Source organism: Coffea eugenioides, chromosome 5 (genome assembly GCF_003713205.1).
Source record: "Coffea eugenioides isolate CCC68of chromosome 5, Ceug_1.0, whole genome shotgun sequence".
NCBI lineage: Eukaryota > Viridiplantae > Streptophyta > Magnoliopsida > Gentianales > Rubiaceae > Coffea > Coffea eugenioides.
In genome coordinates this window covers 38,871,941-38,892,425 of record NC_040039.1, presented here as the reverse complement: position 1 = coordinate 38,892,425, position 20,485 = coordinate 38,871,941, and the positions used below count along the sequence as shown (strand labels likewise).

Genomic DNA, 20,485 nt, shown 5'->3' with positions numbered 1-20,485 from the left:
GTTCCTTGCATCCTCATTTGAACTAAAATGGGTGGTTCTTTTCAAAAGCACTTATGATCGCACCCCAAATTGAGGAAGGAGATTGGAAAATTTTTTAAAAAGAAAAAAGCAAAACTGTTAAAAGTAAAAAGAAAAAGGGAATTACAACTTGGAAAAATTTGATTCTACTATTAATATTTGGGCTCCAATTTTGAAAAAAAGAAGAGAGGGGGAATCTATAATATAAAAATTTAGGGGATTCTCAATTCCATCATTTTTGGTATTTCGGTATTGAAAAAAAAAAGAGAAGAAGAAAAAGAAAAAGGAAAATATGAAAAAAAAAGAGTAAAGAAAATGCAAAGACATCTAGTGATTGACGATAAAGTCAAAATGGAGTTCAGGGTTTTTGAATACAAAACTAGAGCAATTTTTTGGGAAGGAATGCGATCTTAAGTGTATTGGCCTTGAAAATCTTATTTCTTTAACTATCGTCTTCAAGCCATATTACAAGCTCATAAAATCCATCGCTGACTTATCTTCCATGACAACTCGAAATAAGGATCATGCCTCTAAGGGATTTACCAATCACTCGTGATCATAAGGTCATAATTTGTTTCTACATTTTAACTATCGTTTCTACCCATATATTACAAGTTTATAGAGCTTATATGTTGACTGAATTTTCTCAAGAAATAAGGGTGATAAACTATTTGCTTTCATTAAAATGTGATATTGAATGGGTTAGACATAATCTGGGCATAAAAACAAGGCAGATCATGAAATACCATTTTAGCCATCTCAAAATCAGAAATAACACCCACTTGATTAATCCTGAAAGATGAGCTAACAAGAAGTGGTGACCCATTACCCTCAACACCGATTATAAAGCAAGGGAGGAATTTTTTTACAATTTGATCTTGTTTTGAAAGATTCACCATGAAGTCTTCTATATGAGTTTAAATACGACATTTAAATTTTTTCATTTGAAAAATGCAATTTCTATTCACATTGCATGTCAGTATGTGATCATTTTCTAAATTCTAGGAAACACATTTTTCTTGTTTTGTCCAAATAAATGGAGAGTCATTCGAATGAAATTTTATAATTTAAATGGGCCCAAACTGGAGCAAAGTTTTTAATTTGTGGGATTCCGCTCAATAAGTCCAAATTTGGGCAGTAACTTTTATGATACATTTGTGAGATTTCGCCCAATAGGTTCAAACTGGGGCAAATTTTTTGTAACAAATTTGTGGGATTTCACCAAAGAGTCAAGTAACACACCTTCTAATCTATTGGTCAGAATTTGACATCACTACTTTTCAGAATAAAGCAAAATATTTTGCAAAAAATGCAAGTGCATGTTAAACCCCCCCTCTATGTAGGTGTTATGACTGAAATCGATGAAAAAGCGCAAGTCAGAATCTTGCAAACTTGAAGACCAATTTTATGGTAGGTTCGAGTTTTATCCCACTGATCAATTTTTCGACAGACTCGGGTTTCATCCCATTGACCAATTTTATGACAGGCTCGGGTTTTATTGGCAAGTTCGGGTTTTATCCCACTGACCCACTGACCAATTTCATGGCAGACTCGAATTTTATCCCACTGACCAATTTCATGGCAGGCTCGGGTTTTATGCCACTGACCAATTTTTGGCAAGTTCGGATTTTATCCCACTAACCAATTTTACGGCAGGTTTAGGTTTTATCCCATTGACCTTTATACATTTGCTTGTTTCGATTCGCAACAGAATAACTACATGTAAATATTTGGTGTCTACGTCTTTGTTTCGAATTTCTTTGAAACTCAGACAAATAGGGGCAAGCTGTAGACACCAAAATTTCAATTCTATTTGATTTCATTTTAATTTTAATTTAATTTAATTTAATTTAATTTAATTTTTAGTTAATCAAAGTTCGCAAAATGATAGTTAGTTATTTTTTTTTTGAATTAGGTTCATCTTCTTTCAAAAAATAATCAACAAAACAAACATTTTTTGCATTAAATTTTTGAAAAAAAAGTCTCACAAAATTTGTTTTTAATCTTTTCAAATTTAATTTTTTCAAAATAATTGAAAATTTGCAAGACAATCTCAAATAGGAGATTAACATTTTGTTTACCTTAAATTTGTTTTGAAAAATAAAATAAAAAGAAAAATAGATGGAAGGTATGTATGGTAGCTAAGTGGGTTAGGTGAGTATTAGACATGTGTCTTTGTCTTTTTGCACAACACATGCCAAAGGCTGGTGGCAAGACAGGTGTAGAGTTTGGAAAAATCTGGAAAAAGGAAGAAACAAGAAGGAAGGCTCGGGGGCAGAGAAGAAAAAGAGTGAAAAGAAAAGAGAGACTGCGGGGGAGAGGAGAAAAGGAAAAACAAGAAAGAAAGGAAGAGAAAGAGGGCTTCGAGGAAGGAAAAAAAGAAGGAGAAAAAGGAAAAACCAAGGGAAGAAAGAAGAAACGGGGAAAGAGACAAAAAAAAGAAACAAGAAGGGAGGCTTGGGGGCAGAGAAGAAAAAGAGAGAAAAGAAAAGAGAGACTGCAGTGGAGAGGAGAAAAGGAAAAACAAGAAAGAAAGGAAGAAAAAGAGGGTTTCAGGAACGAAGGAGAAAAGGTAGAGGAAGAGGAAAAAAGGAAAGGAGAAGAGAAAGAAAAGAGGAGGAGGAAATCTGGGGAAGATCAGAGGGGAAAAATAGGAAGAAAAACAAGAGAAAAAAGAAAGAAAAGAGAGAAACGGGGGAAGAAAAAAAGAAGAAAAGGAAAAAGGGAGCTGCAGAAAAAAGAGGAAAGAGAAAGGGAGAAACAAGAGCAGAGGAGGAGGAGAGAATCTGAGGTGAGTAAGAGAGGGAGAGAGGGGTGGTTGCTGAAGAAAGAAAAAACAGCAAAAGAGAGGAAAAGGGAAAACCAATAAAAAGAAAAAATTTCTGCAGAAGTTTTCATTAGAACAGGCTGGTCTCGGAGTCACATTTGGACCCAATTATCTCCTTCCTGGTTGCTTGATTCGAGCAGATTTTGGTTTCTGCACAAATTAGGAAGTAGGGAGCCAGTCTTGTTTAGAAATGGTTTGCAAAAAACACCTGGAAAGCCTTTGAATCAAAGCCCCAAGTCACGGACCTGTCCTTGCTGCACCCCCAGTGTGACGAAATTTGCTTGACTTCATCTCACGAACCAGCCAGCATTCTAAGGAGCATTTTGCGTTGTCAAACCTCACAAACATTTCCAGGTATTCTTGGCCTTTATTTGTTCTGGTCTAACGCATTTTTTTAAAGATTAAAGCCCATCTTGTTTGCGAATTGGTGAGCCTTTTGCTGGGGTTCAATGATTTTTGTTCCTTTGCTTTGCCATGTTTGATCTTTATGATTCTTTGGTTGTCATTCTCCTTTATGTTTGTGGATCTTGGACGTTGAGTTTGAGAAATAAAAAAGCATAAGTTGCATACTTTTGTTGGCTTGAAATTTATTTCGTTGGCCTACACTTGAGGAACCCATGAAGTTGCATAAGAAAGAAACCAGCGAGGAAGAAGAAAGCTTTTCGAACCATTTGCACGGTTTTTTCCAAAAATTGCATTTTGCCCCCTCAAGTTTAATTAATTTCACTATGGCTCAAAATTTGGAAAAATCAATCCAATTTTATCCTTTTAAAATGTTATCTTTCTTTGGCATGTTTTAATGTGATTTTTGGACAGATTATTCATAAGTTTTAGGAGGGAATTTGAGGTTTAATAATTTTGATAGATTTATTATTTTGTTTGGATTTTAACAAAAAAGTTTAGAGATTTGGGTAATATTTTATTTTGGGTTTAGCAAGTGGGTGTTGGTTTACTTTTGTGAATTTTATCATTGGGTTTGGTAGGCTTTATTTAGAGCCCTTAATTTTATTTTTCTTTAATTTTGACCTCTAATATTTGTAATAATAATAATTTGACCCCTAAAACCTTCATAATTGTTTCAATTAGGTCCCTGCTTGTTTTAAATTATTGAATATAGGTCGTTTACTTTCGTTTAAATGCTTTAATTGTTCAATTTCATGATTATCTCTGTTGCTTTACATATTATTGATTTTATTTGGTACATTGACTATTTTTGTTGATTTTTAGAACTTTAAATAGGGTAAATCCAATTCCTCATTAGCTACTACTTCAAGTGAGGTATCTTCTTGTGTTATTTTAAATCCCTCTATGTGCTCTTAAGTGTTTTATGTGTGTAATTGCATGCTTTTTGAATGATTTTTCTTTTTGGTTATTCGCTTTATTTGTTTCATATATTTAATTTGATTTTGATGATTATTTGAAAAGCAATTAAATGCCAAATTGTAATAGTTAGGGTATTATTTTATTCTTATCCCTTTTAGATTGTAGTTAGGGCCCCAAATGTAATATTTAGGTCTCTATTTATTTTTATTTGCTTGAGTGCTTGCATGCTTGTGTGTTTACATGTTTACGGGTCGTTGCATCTTGATATCATGCTTATGTGTTGTGTGCTATATATGATTTATGTGTTACTTGCTTTTATTAAGTTTTATATGATTTATTTAATTATAATAAATGCATGACGTCACCACACTAGTCCAATACTAGTTGTGGCCCTTTTTTCCGATTTGTCGCTAGTCCAACGCTAGTGAGAACTTATAAACATGGGCTAGTTCAACGTTAGACCCTTAAGAACCATCTACATGCTAGATCATGTTTGTGTGACAAATCACTATATTTCATGCATATTTTCTACTTTTAGAATCCTTACCATTTTGTATGATATTTCTCCTATATATATCCCCTACCCCTATGTGCAAATATGACATTTAGACTTTCATTCCATTTACGAAAATTAGGAGTAGATTAGTGTATTTGTTTGATTAAATTAGGGAAATCACCCTTCAAATATGGGAAATGGACGAGTATGGCTTCATGCCCTTAGCACATTCGTATCTCCTCTATAAAAAGGAATATCTAGTCATGAATCTTAGTTTCCCCACACCCGTTATGATGCATTCCTTTATGTCATGTATATTTGTATATTATTATTTTCTTTTCTTTTCTTTGAATCTCATATTTTGCATATTCGTGACCTCTTCAAAGAGTCACTATTGGGTATCACAATTAATGTGATTCGCACCAATTAAATTTTGAAGAAATATTTCGACCCTCCCGGTATACATTAGGTCTTGGTTTGCATCCATATAATAACATCCAAATGTGATAAGTTTTTAGGTTAAATAAAGAAAATTGTCGACTGAGTCACGCAACCAGTCTTGACTAGGTTGAAAGGGTAGTTTAGATTTTATTCTTGCCTTCCCTTTCTTCAACCGTGATTCCCGAACTTTTTTCTCTTATTTTTTGAAGACTTAGGAATCGTTTAATAAGGGTTTTACCTATTTTTTAAAATACATTTTTAGGTGATCTGGTACACCTTAACTCAATACCAAGTGACGACTCCTATTTTTCTATAAAAAAAACCCTTTTTAAACTATTGTTTTGGGCCAAAATCGTCGCACTTTTTAAGTCCCATTTTAGGTCCTTTTTCTTTATTTATTCTCTAAAAATTGAAAACTCGTTTTCACTCACAATTAATCAAAAATTCATTTTTATATAACTCGTAATTTTAATTTTTTCAAAAAATGGGGCGTGACAACACACCAACATGCAAATAAAAAAAAAGGACAAAAATAACACAAGAAATCAAGTAAAAATGTTTAAACTAATAGAGTCACTCTTTACTCCGATATTGCCGCAAACCTTCCCCGACAATGGTGGTAAAAACTTGACGTGTGTGGGATATGTATACAACAATAAAACTCAATCTACAGTCAAATTTTAAATTTATAATCTCCTACACTACGCTACACATGATTTTTCGTAAGTATACAGGTTGTGGGGGAATATAGGGTAATTAGGCTTGAACCCACAAGAAAGACGGACAATTACCGGCACTACTAAAGTTTCTCTATTATTTAGACTACCAATACATTAGAACCAACAAATCTAAACTACTAATGGGAAGAAAATACAAATGAAAAGTTTCGAGTAATGGAATCTCTATCTACTCATGTTAGCGCAACTTCTCGACTAATTGAGTACTAAAATCTTGGTTAAGTCATGATCTAATTTCCTTACGTATGTGATACCCGCTTTCGCTAGTGTACCAACTATGCCTATAGTTAATCCAAACCTACTTTCGTGACTATGAAATCAACCATAAACTCATTTACTTTTATGAAATTACTACAAAACAAGTAATAAAAGTGCACCTCTAATTTCGTAAGTGTACTCTCTATGTTTAACACTTTCATGAACTAGTTTCAAATTTCAATTTTTATTGCAAATCTAACACCTTGAGATTATTACAACCAATGGCCAGTTAATCATGATTTTGTGAACAAAAGTGCTAAATAACTTAATCAAGATAATAGTCCAAAATAATCAAGAAATCAACACATAGCAATCATAGATAGTTCAACCAAATACCCAAGGCATAAACTTTAAAACAATATCACAAACATAATATCCAAAACTTATATTAACAAAACTTAGAATCCAATGCAAAGATAAAGAGGTGGAGAGAAGAAAAACCCTTGTCACTAAAGCTTCTTGAGCCTTTCCATCTTCATCTCCATCGGCCTCCTTGTTGAGCCAATAAAAGAGTGGATGAATACACACTACAATATCCTACACTAAAACAAGAAAAGAAAGAAAGAAGAGCTACATTTGTTAAGGATTTGTGTCTTACCTCAAAAGGCAAGACACAACCCCTTTTGTCTTTTTTCTTTACTCCAAGACTCTTTCTCTCTCTAAAGCTAACTAAAAACTAAAACTCCCCATCTAAGACTGAAGGCTCCTCTATTTATAATCTTCAAGTCCCCTTGAATCTTCCACAAGAAGTTTGGTTTGGTCTTGAAAAGTCAAGATTGTGAAATGGAATAACACAAAGTTGACAAAAGTTGATGTCTTGGATCCAAAAAGTTATTGCCAAAACATCATGGATGCTGCAAGAAAGAAAGATGAAAAGATGTCTGCAAGTTGCGCAAGTTGCGCAATTTGCGCAATTTGCAGATTTTTTCCGCTTAAGTATACGACATGGTATCCGAAACGAATTTTACTATTTGGCGGCCTATATTGCTAAACACTCTTCTTTGAAAAACTCACTGACGAGTATCTGGTGCGATTATCTATTTTCACTTCTTTAATCCAACATTGTATATTGCTCAACACCCTTTCTCTTGCAAAACCTTTTAACGGGTATCCGATTTGGTATCTGACTCAAAATTCACTATCTGATCCCGTATACTCTCATCCAATTCGATGATGACTTTTTGTAAATGGCCCCGTATTGTCCTTGTTCATTCATCCCTACCAATAATGACAAACTTTAACAAGTAAAAAGGATGAATTCACAAGTCTTCTCAAAGTCACTCAAGGACATTAAATATTGTCAAAATGGTCATTCACATTGTCTTAGGAGTTCAAAATTAGCTATAAATAAACTAAAATATACACAAACTATTAGAAAAAATAGACACTTCTCAACAAATATAATGATTGATGAGTGCGGTGTGTGCATATAACAATTAGCTCAATCCACAATTAAATTTCAAATTTATAAAATCATAAATACCTCATACGCGATCTTCAACAAATATACAAGTTGTGATTGAATATAGGGTACTAAGGATCGAACTTACAGGGAAGAATGCACAAATACCGGTACTACTAAAGGTTCTCTATTATTATCCGATCAAAAAGTTGAAAAAAATAAAAAAAATACTATGTACAAGAAAATAAAAATGAAAACTCCTTATGTCATGGTATCCCTGACTACCCAAACAAGTGCAATTTTTTTGGATCATTGAGCATTACTACCTCATCTAGTTTTGACATAATTTTTTTATGCATGTGAAACATACTCTGGTATTGAATCAGATATACCTGTAACTAATCAACACCTACTCTCGTGATTATGAAATTAGCTACAAGTTCATTACCTCTATGAAATTACATGAAATAAAACACTAAAACTATAAAGGTGTACCTCTACTCTCGTGAGTGTACTTCTTAGGTTTAGCACTTCTTTGAATTAGCGTTAAATCCCAATTTTCATTGCTAACTTCACACTTATGATTATCACAATTAATGACAAGTTAATCATGATTAGAGGAGCAAAAGGGTTAAATAACTGACTGAAAAAAATAGCATAAACTAGTCAAATAATAAACACAAAACAATCATACAAACTTCTACCAAAACCCAAGGTATAAACTTTAGAAACATATATTGAAAATAAAATCCAAATTTATATATTAACTAAACTTAAAATCAATTACAAAAGATAAAGAGTTGGAAAGGTATAGTAACCCTTATCACATGAACTCCTTCATTGCCTTCTTCAATCTCCAACTTCATTTTCATCTAGTTAATACACAAGAAAGGATGAATTAGTTAAAACTAAACTATCCTTCATTACCTAAACTAAAGAACTAAGAAACTATCTAAGAACTAAATTTTTGTGGTATTTCTTCACCCTCTCCAAGCTCTCCAAAGTGGAAGACACAAAATCCTATTTATAGAGTTCTCTTTCCTCTTTGTGTCTTCCTTCAAGTGTGAACATTGGCTTCAAATGTCAATATTTTTTTCTCCAAACTAAATCACATTATTATAGAAGAAATAAAGTTAAGAATTGTTGCTCGAATCTTCACTTTAAAGCTACAAATCTTCTATAACGAGATTTTAATATGTACCAAATTTTAATAAAAGCTAAACACCCCATTTTCTACAAGTGTACAAGTCATTTATCGAGTATATGGATATTAGGTATCGATCCCAAAGGAAAGATTGTCAATTACCGATAGTTTCGAATTCCTTCATTATTTAGACTACTACAAATGTAAGAAATTAAATCTACACAACAAACATGAAATAAAAGTGCTAAACATAATAATAGAAATCCCTTAGGGCTATGAAGTTCCTTGCTACTCTTGCAAATGAAATTATCAGTTGATTGAATGTTATTATCTTGGCTAGTTATGGTATAATTTTCTAATGTATGTGAAACCTACTCTCGTAGTGAATCAACTACACTTGTAGTTAAACTATATTTACTCTCGTAGTTATGAAACTAACTACTAACTCATTTTTTTCTATGAAAGTACATGAAACAAGCCACTAAAACCACAAAGATGCATCTCTACTCTCGTGAGTGTACTCCTTAAGTTTAACACTTCTTTGAACTAGTGTCAGATTCTAATTCTCATAGTAAACTTAACACTAACATTATCATAATTAATGGCTAGTTAATCATAATTAGATAAGCAAAAGTGCTAAATAACTTGCTCAAATAATATTATCAAATAACCAAGTAAATATCACAAACAAAATATAGAAAGTTCATCCATAACTTTAAGTATAAATTTTAGCTAAACATGACAAACATGAAAACAAAATCCAAACTTGTATTATAACCAAATATTAGAATCAATGCAAGAAATAAAGTGATAGGAGAAATGTCACTCTTGTCATATGAGTTCTATGCTCTCCATCTTCATCCTCAACTTCATCCCAGTTTAGCTACTACAAGAATAGATGGAAATTATACTACTCTATACTAAACTAATGAATTAAGAAAAACTAGTGAAGACTACATTTTTGGTAGTGTTTCTAGCCTTCCAAAGTTATCAAACAAGCTAAAAAAAGGCCCTATTTATAGAGAATTAAATTTCCAAGCAATAATGTTTCAAGTTGTGCAAATTGTGTCTTGAGATTTCCAAAAGTTGTTCCTCCAAATTTCCAAGATGGTTCTTGCACTTTCCAGTTGAAATTCGTTCAGAAAATTGGTCCAAAAGTAGTAGGAAAGAGCTGCAAATTTAAGTACAACTGGTCCCAGCTATAAAGCAGCTAAAATATGAATATGCACCCTCAAAACGCGGGTTAAGGTCACGTATTGTCCTCCCCTGCAGGTTTACACTTTTCTGATCAATCTTCAGCATTGCTCTGTTTTCGGACCAAATTAAACTGATATTTTCTCAATGATGGCAGCTTAACTATCTCTTGTTCAAAATATAAAAGTTGTAGTTCTTTGAGTTAGCTTTCTAATATATTAAAAATCATCTAATTTGGAGCTCTGTAGACTAGTAAATGACCTAAATACCCTTGACTGGTCAATCCCCTATATCAGCTTTTGATAGCAAAAATGGTCGACTATATTTTGACTTTTTGGCTATGAAAACTCATGAACTGGATTTTGATGTCTCATAAAAAATGTAGAGTTATGTCTTAACTTCAACATGGTTCAATAATTACCTCAATCCAATGCTATTAGCTCAAGATATAGCCAAAATAACAAAAATACCAAAGTTGTCAAACATTTTTTCTTTTATACCTGATTGCATTTCATCTGCACATTTGTCTCTTCATATTCATTTCAAATCATCAACAATCATCCAAATATTTTCTCAATTCATTTCATATGATGATTGAATCATTAAACCTATAAAAATATGAAGTTTTTACCATTTGAACATAGAAATACAATTTTTTACACTTTTGAACCACAAAATACAAACTTCACTAAAAATCTAGTTAATTAGCTATAAAAATGAATAAAATAGACCAAAACTAAACAATAAAACATACTTAAACGTTCAAAATGCACACTTATTATTATACAAATTGTCCCTCAAACGATGTGAAATGATGGAATTGAAATCAAGTTGCGCAAGTTGAAGTCGCAAAGTTCGACCAGAATCCCTCCAAAGCAATCCCTCCAATTTTTGGCCGGATTTGTTTCCTATTTGTCCAAAACATTCTGGCTCAATTCCCTCCAAGAAATCCCTCTAAAAGCTGGCCGGATTGTTCGAAGGGATTTGAGTCGACTTTTGTTTTCGACAAGTTTGTTCATTTTCTTCTTCTAGTGACCCGAACTACTTTTGAAACTCATTATCCTTGGTAACTTTAGAACTTCAATCATCATGATGTAAACTTATTTCTTGTCCAGAATGAAGTCCATTTCCAATTCCTACAAAAATAATAAAATATATGCAAGTGTAAGGGACACAATTCTTCTTTAAGCTCTCAGTAGTATTTAGAACTAATTTTAGAAAAAATAGACCATTTTCTTCTTATAATATTGTAAAAATGACTAAAAATAATATAAAATGTCATCCACATATAACACAAAATAGCCACTTTTTAGTGATCCAGTTATAGAACAAGCAAATGCGATAAAAAATGCTCTCATGAAGGCACAACAAAGGGGATGGAGAAATCCAGTTATCCAATCAGACTGCAAAAGGCTTATGGACAAGCTAACTGAGGAGATTATAGGTGATCCTTTGACAGGTGTAATATTAGAGGACATATCAAAGCTCAACAAGGAGTTTTATAACTGTTATTCGCTAGAAGGGAAGGGAATTTTATCAGTGATAATTTGGCAAAGTTAGCCATAACCTTAGTAGGTGAAATTGCTTGGAAAGAGTCCTTCCCAATTTGGCTAACTAATCTAGCCAAAGATGATGTGGGAGCAGTTGCTCCAGCTGTATAGACATTTTCTCCAGCTATTTTAAAGAAAATATTGGTATCGTTTGGCAAAAACAAATCAAAACCTTTCGAGCATGAATTAATCCAAGATTACACCTAGAAGAAGATTCTTGAGATGTGCAAGCACTAAGTTAGTGAAGTGAATTAGTCCTTTGTATTTAGATGGTCAAAACAACTAACGCACACATATGTATGTATGTGTGTATATATGTATGTATGTATGTATGTATGTGTGTGTATGTGTGTGTGTGTGTATATATATATATATTAAATCGGTTAAATCACTTTCTAGCAGTAGAAGCTGACAACCGAGTAAAAGAAAGATGTCAATGTTCGTCACGTTGGTCAAATTAAACCCTTTGGGTTAGTTGAGAAATTTGCACCCCACATGTCACACTAACTCGTTGAGAACCTGTGCTCCAAATACTTGTAATCAGCCTTATTGATTTGGATCCAAATGAATTCATTATCTAGTGTAGAAGCACACAAAAATAAATTACAGGAAATAAGCCCAAAATCATTATCTACTTGTATAGATGACTGTTAGTGATTCTTGCAATATCATATTTGATAGGGTATAAATTGTAGGGTTTTTACGCAATTTATGAGCAATTATTTATGCCTTATGTGATTAAATTGAATGGAAAACTGCGTATTTGGTGTTATATTTGTTTTGCAGGGAGTACTTTGAAGATTTTAGGAAACAGGAAGGAAATTGCGTGAAGAATCCAGAGTTCAAGGGCTGAAATGCAATTTCAAGAAGTGAAGCATGAAATCTAGCACCGGTCAATGGACTGGACTTCATGCCGATCATCGTTGGACTGTTGTCGCTCGTGGATTTTTTCAGCTGCAAGAAATCCTTTTCCAACTATGTTTCACATGTAATTTTTAGTAGCTATAAATAGGAGACAATTAGGACATTTTGGAGGGTTAGAAAAACATTTCTTTACAATTCTTGCTTGAGAAATTAAGATCGAACATGGTGAATCATGGGGTGCACAAGAAGAAGATTGGAACAAGCGATCGAGAAGTTTTCTTACTCTTATTCTTATCTTTGTATTAACCTTTTGAATTCGTGGTTTTAATCTTTTCAAGATGTTGAACTAAACTTGTTTTAGGGTTAGTGTTTTTAAGATGGAGTTTTGATTAATTTGTCCAATTAAATTCTTGGCTATTGCTGTGATTTATCTATTTTGCCTTCAATAACTTGTTTATGCCTGATCAACATGAACATGATACTTGAATTTGTATTGAATTGAGAAGTAAGAAACAAGCATGCACTATATAAATAAACATACTTAATCCTACCAGGAGAGTAGGTTTGGATTTGTACGATACACTTATATCACCTAAACTCTAAAAGGGTTTAATTGAACATTTGCGATCTTGAAAGAGATATAGGTGACAGGTGCCGAACCTGTGCGATAATAATTAATAAAAAGTCCTAATTACAATCACAATTAATTATAGAACAAATCTGAGTATTGGAGCAGGGACCCTAGGTGTGCAATGGGTTACTTGATTCACCCTGTTCCCGAAGAGTTTGTTTGATCCAATATACCAGAATTGTCTATAAAAATACTAAATTTGCATACAATGGCAAGTAGGGTCGATTTCACAGGGAACGGGTAGGAAGTTGTTTCTTTCCAAGTCAATAGAATAAAATTGGGGGATGATTAATGGGATGAAAAGAAAATAAAATAAACAAAATTCAAAAGATAACTCCACAAATACAATTTACTAAAAATAGCAATTAATAAAATTCTACCCAAATGATCAACTTTTCAGGCACGGTCCAATTAAATGATCATCGATGCAAAGATGTTTCATTCTTTCGTCACTAGGTTGGTTATAACTATCAACAAGTTCTGACAGCCAGTTCTTCCTTACTTTTTTGACAGTCAAGGTCCGATCATTGACTGCTTCTCTAACTAGAAAATAACCCTAGGTACGACCGTAGGAATTTAATTATCTAGTTGCATTAAAATTAGAAGAACCCAACCCTAACCAATAAACACGCTAAGAGGGTTTATTTAAATTAAATCTTTCGTTTCCCCAACATAAAGCCAATTATGGAGGTTGTCACTAGTTGTCAACTAAACGAACAATTACGGATTCAGTTTAATTAACGTGACAGTAGGCTATTAAATTAAATTAAATACCCGGCCGTTGATACTCAATTAATAAAATAATCATAAATAATTAATCCAGAAAATGCACGAATAGTAACAAATTGGAAGAAATAATGAAAGTTTGATTAGATCTCACAGATATTATGGACCGCGCCCTGGCGTTGACCTTTGGGTAGAGGAGAAATTTAGCCGCTCCTCATTATATCAGTCTCGTGTGATTCAATTGATATCATTCAACTAAATTACCAAAAAGTTGCAAAAGAAGGAATAACGAGGAGACAGGTGAAGGTCTCGCGTTCTTTTTTGGTTCCGTCTTTGTACTGGAGCCGCAAACGCAAGAACCAAAGCTAACGAAAGTTGTACAGAGCCAGAGTAAAAACCAAGGAGTAAAAATCGTACAAAGCCAAAAGCTAAAGAGAAATCTCCAACGTCTGAAAAAAAAATGGAAAAAGGCAACTAAAAGCTAAGCTATCAATTGGACGTGAATCTGGCTTTTCTAATTTTTTTTGTAGCCGCCGCCCGCAGAGAGTAAAAAGAAAACGTTTGGAGCAAGGATTTGTCTAAGGGTCCTGATCCCATGCCTCTGGTCCACGTGGACTTGGCTTCCTAGTTGGCCCTGCTGCTACCAAGCCCGCGGGTCCAGTTTTTAGGTGAGTCTCCTCAGTTCCTGGCGTGAGCACGTCCTGAAACAAAGGGTCTTCTGGAATTTTGCCTCAAAAGATTACTTTTAACGCCAACCACCTGCAATTCACACAAATGTGAAATAAGAGTAGAATCCCAATTCTTAGCACCACGAGTAGCCATAAGTAGGACAAAATAACAGTGCAAAGTGTGCAAATAACCGCTCCATCAAATCCCTCCACACCTAAACAATGCTTGCCTTCAAGCATTTTGAAACTCAGAAGCACAATCAAGATAGCAACGGTTTCATAGTCATCTATACTAGCACAAACATCTTGCATTCCCGACAATATCGCCAAAATTAGAACATACCAGACAAGTAATTATCCAAAGAATATGAACAGTATTATATGTCACCTTCAAGAGAATCTGTAAATACTAGGAACGCTCAAATCAAGATCATGGAATGGAATTACCATAGGCTTGCACATTTATCACATCTCCACCGCTGAAAAGTGAACTAAATACACAAATCAAAGGGATTTTAATAGGGTTGTAATGGGGTTTAGGTAAAAGGTGGGATAAGAAGGTGAAGATAAGGTGTAATGTATCAAGAGAATGTCCGATATCCACCACATAACCACAATGCTTCCCCAGAGGAAATTCACTAACAAGACAGTTTCACTTGCTGTACTCACTGTGCAAGAGTCGCCAAATTTTTTTTTTTTTTTTGGAACAGGCGGCTTGCAAGGCGTGGGCACGCCTTGTGAGCCAGAGTCTGCTATTCACCATCTTAATGACAATTTCTCCCCCTTTTTTTTTCTTCTTTTCTTTTCTTTCGATCTTAGATGTACAAAATCAGCACCATACAGCATCTATTCTGACAACACTTGCGACCATAGATTTATTTGCCTTGCACAAGTAATGAATTTCAGACATCCCTTAATGACACAAGATTGAACAAGAAAGTCTAAAAAGGTCATGGGTTATCAAGCACGGCTAACAAACAAAAGCGAAGGATAAAAAACTCAACTTGGTTCACTACTGAGAGACAAGATGAAGGCATGATTTTTAAAAAGTTAAAGAAGGTTAAATTCTAAATGTTCTTATCATTTCCAATGCATCCAATTTAGCAAAATGTGGTCTCGACATGTACAAAATAGCAAGTTCTAAAATGCCAATACCATGTGTGATACCCACTCAATCAAACAAAAATAGAGCAAACAAGAATAATGTGCTCATGCATGATTCAAAAGCGCCCAAAAGTTACAAGAATGGGTCAAGTCCAGTACACTCAACATTCAACGATATTGCCCAGGAAAAACAAAATGCATAGCCAGTATATATAACCACATACACTTGCACCCTGATTGTGCAATCCATCATAGCAAAATGCTCTAGCAAAAGTGAACTAACTACACACTTTTTCCTTTTTGTTTTTTAGTTTTTTTTATTCGACCAAAGCCAACCAAAACCAAAAGAAATAATGGAAACCAAAAGAAATAATGGGAACCACTCGCCCACACCTAAAACCGACATTGCCCTCAATGTAGAAAAGACAAATGAAGTATTAGGAGAAAAGAAGAGAAACTTTCCTGACAACCGATAGGAGTAGCACGACACTAAGGGAGAGAGGGGTGAGGCGAAGTGAATCCAATATGAGCAAAGAAAATCGCTTGATTCTCTGCCTGGATACGGGCAGAGACCTGCATCGCTGCAAGACAGACACCTAGTCCAATACCTGATTCACAGATAGAATCTTGGAGGGCACGGTATTGAGAATCCCCAGCAGGAGGAGCATGGTAGGAGGAGTGCGCGGCGGCGGACTAACAAGAAAAGAGGAAAGAAGAAACTGAAACTAAGACAAAACAAAGAAATTTGAAAAGTAGAAACTAAGACAAAGGAAATTGAAAAGATCAGACAAGACAAGAAAACAGAAAAGCAGAAAAGTGGAGTTAGAGAGGGTCCTGGTTAATTTTTTTGACTTTCGTTGTCGCAAAGGTTGGAAGGCATGGGCACGCCTTGTAACATGAAGTCTTATGCCCACAAATTTTTGCCCCCAAGCCAGAATAAAACTGCACAGAAACACCCATGACCTACAATAAAGATTGTTTGTCAATAGGAACCTAAACCCACTGATCTTGAACACACAAATATGAAATAAAACACAATTGAAATCCTTGGATTGCCTTCCAAGCAGTGCCTTTCTTTAATGTCTTTGGCTAAACACTATACACTACTCTTCAGTCTGGATGTAATTCAATTTTTCTTGTAATCGGTGGCCCTCCTCCGGGATCCAAATAGCCATTGAGTGCAACATTTTTTCTTAATTTTTTACTCATTTTCACCTCACGAATTGCTTTCATTCCATGATACTTGTTCGCAGCAACTTTGAATTTACCCCTACAAGCAAACTCGAAAAATTCTTGCACAGAGAGATTAGTAGCATGAATAGCAAACACAGAATGAGAATTAACAGAATGTTTAATTGTATAAAAAATATTAAAGTGGATTATTTCTCCATCAAATTCCATCGTGAGAGTACCCTTACTAACATCAATCTTAGTCTGGGCAGTACTCAAGAATGGCCTTCCTAATATAAGGGGTGATGAATTTGGGGCACTTCTATCATCCATGTAAAGCGCATAAAAATCAGCAGGAAAAATTAATCCATCTACTTGCACTAAGACATCCTCAACTATCCCATCTGAATAAATAAATGTACGATCAGTCAATTGAATTATTATCCCTGTTTCTTTTAAAGGTTCTAAATTTAGGCATCACATTAATAGAAACCCCTAAATCTAGTATGGCATTTTCAATATTTGAACATCCAATCTTACAGGGGATAGTAAACATACCTGGATCTCCGCATTTAGGTGGTAGTTTCCTTTGTAAAATCGCTGAAACGTTCTCACCTACCACAATTTGTTCATCTCCTCTCAATTTCTTCTTGTTGACGCACAAGTTTTTCAAGAATTGAGCGTATTTTGGCACTTACTTAATAGCGTCCAACAAAGGAATATTGATTGCCACCTTTCGAAACATCTCTAGAATCTCCTTTTCCTTATTTTACTTCTTTGTCTTTTCCAACTTGCAAGGAAAAGGAGGTAAGTTAGATTTAATAGGAGCTGAAGGAGTAAATTTTATCTTAGGGTCGCGAATGCGCCCTTCTTCTTCAATCTCCTTTTCGATCTCTTCTTCACTTTTGCTCTTTAGGTTCGTGGCCTTAGGCCCCTCTACTTCTTTGCCACTCCTCAGTGCCATGGCACTTACATTCTTAGGATTTGTCTCTGGTTGCGATGGCAATTTTCCAAAAACTTGGGACTCTAAACGATTAATTGCAGTTGCCATGTGACTTATTTGAGTCTCCAGATTTTTCATGTCCGATCTAGTTTCCTTCTGAAATTGAGCAGTGTTCGTGGCCAAGGACCAAATTTCCTGTTGGAACTGAGTAGTGCTCGTGGCCAGGCTCTTGACGATATCCTCCAAAGAGCCTCCTGAATTGGAGGACGAAGGTTGAGGCTTCTGTTGCCATGGTTGTTGAAACCCTGGTGGACGATTTGAAAATGAATTCTGTGACCTGTTTCCATAGCTGAAATTAGGGTGATCCCTCCAATCTGGATTGTACGTGTTGGAGTATGGATCGCACTGCCTACGAGATGCGGGCACGCCTCTGGCCATGTTTACTTGTTCAACCCCATCCTCTTGCAACATGGGGCATGAGTCAGTGGGGTGGCCCACATATGTGCAAATTCCACAGGCCTTAGCTTGATGCATGTTTCCCACAGCTAATTGTCGAACAAAAGATGTTAGCTCTGATATCTGTTGCTGAATGGACGACATCTCTACCTCGTTAACCCTACGGGTAGGGTTACTCTCGCAGAAATCAAACTGTTGAGAATTTTTCGCCATTGATTCAATGAGCAACCATGCTTCCTTTGGTGTTTTGTTCGCCAATGCTCCTCCACTCGCAGCATCAATAATGCTTCTATCAGACGTCTGGAGGCCTTCATAGAAATATTGGATCAATAACTGTTCACTAATTTGATGCTGTGGGCATTTAGTGCACAACTTATTGAATCTCTCCCAATAGTCGTATAAGGATTCTCCAGGATATTGCTTAATGTTGCATATCTCCTTTCTTAGAATGGCAGCCCGGGATGTAGGGAAGAATTTTTTCAAAAATTTATTCTTAAGTTGGGCCCATGTTGTAAAACTACCTGCGGGTAGGTAGTATAACTAATCCTTCGCTGCATTCTTGAGGGAGAAAGGGAAGGTCCTGAGTTTGATCTACTTCTTAGTAATTCCTGGAGACTTCATACTGGAGCATACCACATCGAACTCTTGGATGTGTTTATGGGGCTCCTCACCTGAGAGGCCATGGAACATGGGTAGGAGGTGAATCAATCCTGACTTCAATTCGAATGAGGTATTTTCAGCCAAAGCTGGAAATGTGATGCACAAAGGTTGTTGGGGCAATTCAGAAGCAGCCAACTCTCTTAGTGTTCTTGCATTCGCCATAGGGATGTCCTCTTGGTTTGAGTCACTTAAATTTTCACTACTTGAATTTGTTGACTCAACCTCAGGATCCAGTCTTTGAGATGCAATGCTAGATTGCTCCTCCCTGAGCTATTTGGTCTCTTTCTTAGTTCGACGCGGTGTCTTTTTTACTTCCGGGTCGAAAATCAATTCACCTGTACGAGAAGAACGAGGCATAAACTAAAAATGTGCCAGACAAATCCAAAGAAAAACAACTTAGTGTCGCGCCCCATTTTTTATAAGAAAATTAAATATAAATGGTTTATAAAAGTGAATTTTTGATTTGAAAATGAATTTTTGATTTACAAAGAAAATGAAGAAAAATATGGGTCTAAATGGAACATGAAAATGCGACGATTTGACCCAAAATATAGTTTAAAAAGGGTTTATTGAATGAAAAATGGAGTCGCCACTTGATATGGAGTTAAGGTGTACCAAGTCACCTAAAATGAATTTTTTTAAAGGAAAAGGCAGAAAGAAACCCCTTTTAAACGACTCCTAGTCTACGTAAACCAACGAAAAAGGTTCGGGAGTCACATTTGACGAAGGGGAAGGCAAGGATAAAAATTCAAGGCACCCCTTCGACCTAACCAAGGCTAGTTGCGTGATTTAGTCAAGGATTTTCTTATTTTAACCAAAAGATTTATCACATTTGGATGTATTATATGAATGCAAACCCTAGACCTATGAGGGTATCGGGGGCAAAATTTCTCTTCAAAACTTGAGTGGTGCCAATCACATTAATTGTGATGCCCAATAATGATTCTTTGGAGAGGTCACGAATAATGCAAAAATATGAGACTCTAAGAAGAGGAAAAGAATAAAATAATTATAGAAATATACATGTTTTAAAGGAATGCATCATGTCGGGTACGGGGGACTAATGTTCGTGACTCAATTTTCCCTTTAATAGAGAGAATACGAGCGTGCTAAGACTAGAAAAGCCAAACTCGTCCATATCCCATATCCAAGGGATATTCCCTAATCTAATCAAGCAAATGCCCTATCCTAATCCTAATTCTAAAATGAAATGCAAAACTAATGTCATGTTTCATACGAAAGGGGCAAGTAATGTACATATAAGGGAAAATATGGGGAAGGGGTATACATATATAAGGAAAGTGTCATGCGACATGGTGAAAGAGGCCCTAAAAGTCAAGATATGCATGAGATGAAGTGATCACACAATCATGATCTAACGCTCGAAGGGCTCCTAAGGGCTAGCGTTGGACTAGCCCACATCTACGCTCTTTCACAAGCATTGGACTTGCAAGAGCTCGAGGGGACAACCATGACTAGCATTGGACTAGCCACGGTTACGTGCATTTGCATCCATCATACACATATATAAGTAATGTGCATAATTAAAACAAGTAGACATGTGAGCACGTAATTCACATAACACATAAGCATGCACATCTAGATGCCAAAACCTAAGAAAACGATTAAACACATAGCACCTAAGCATGCAAAACACAAAAGGCAATTAAGGCCCTAACTATTACATTTTTAGGGGGGACGGCCTACTACAATCTAAAAGGGAAAATAAATAAATAAATGATTAAAAGAAATACCAAACTATTACAAATTGGGGTTCAAATGCCCACGAATAACTTGCTTAATTAAAGAAAGCGATATAAAAGCAAGCAAACAAGCAATTAAATCATTAATAACAATGAAAAGCGAATTAAAG

At 35.0% G+C, this 20,485-nt stretch overlaps 1 protein-coding gene and 1 non-coding gene across 2 annotated transcripts; one reads left to right on the top strand and one right to left on the bottom strand.

Annotated features, from left to right (window-relative positions):
- Window positions 1-17,322: 17,322 nt before the first annotated feature.
- On the bottom strand, window positions 17,323-18,774 carry LOC113771601. Its single transcript, XM_027316174.1, has 2 exons — window positions 18,624-18,774; window positions 17,323-18,260 (listed from the first exon to the last, which is right to left on the bottom strand). The coding sequence occupies exons 1-2, from the start codon at window positions 18,772-18,774 to the stop codon at window positions 17,323-17,325; spliced, it is 1,089 nt and encodes a 362-aa protein (XP_027171975.1).
- Window positions 18,296-18,402, top strand: LOC113772659. Its single transcript, XR_003468622.1, has one exon. It is a non-coding gene; the product is annotated as a small nucleolar RNA R71 (small nucleolar RNA).
- Window positions 18,775-20,485: the final 1,711 nt, after the last annotated feature.

Coding starts and splice junctions, on each gene's coding strand:
- LOC113771601 (XM_027316174.1), bottom strand. CDS start 18,774: ATGGCGAATGCAAGAACACTAAGAGAGTTGGCTGCTTCTGAATTGCCC. Junction 18,261..18,623: donor CATGTTCCATGGCCTCTCAG/GTGAGGAGCCCC, acceptor ATTTCTATGAAG/GCCTCCAGACGTCTGATAGA.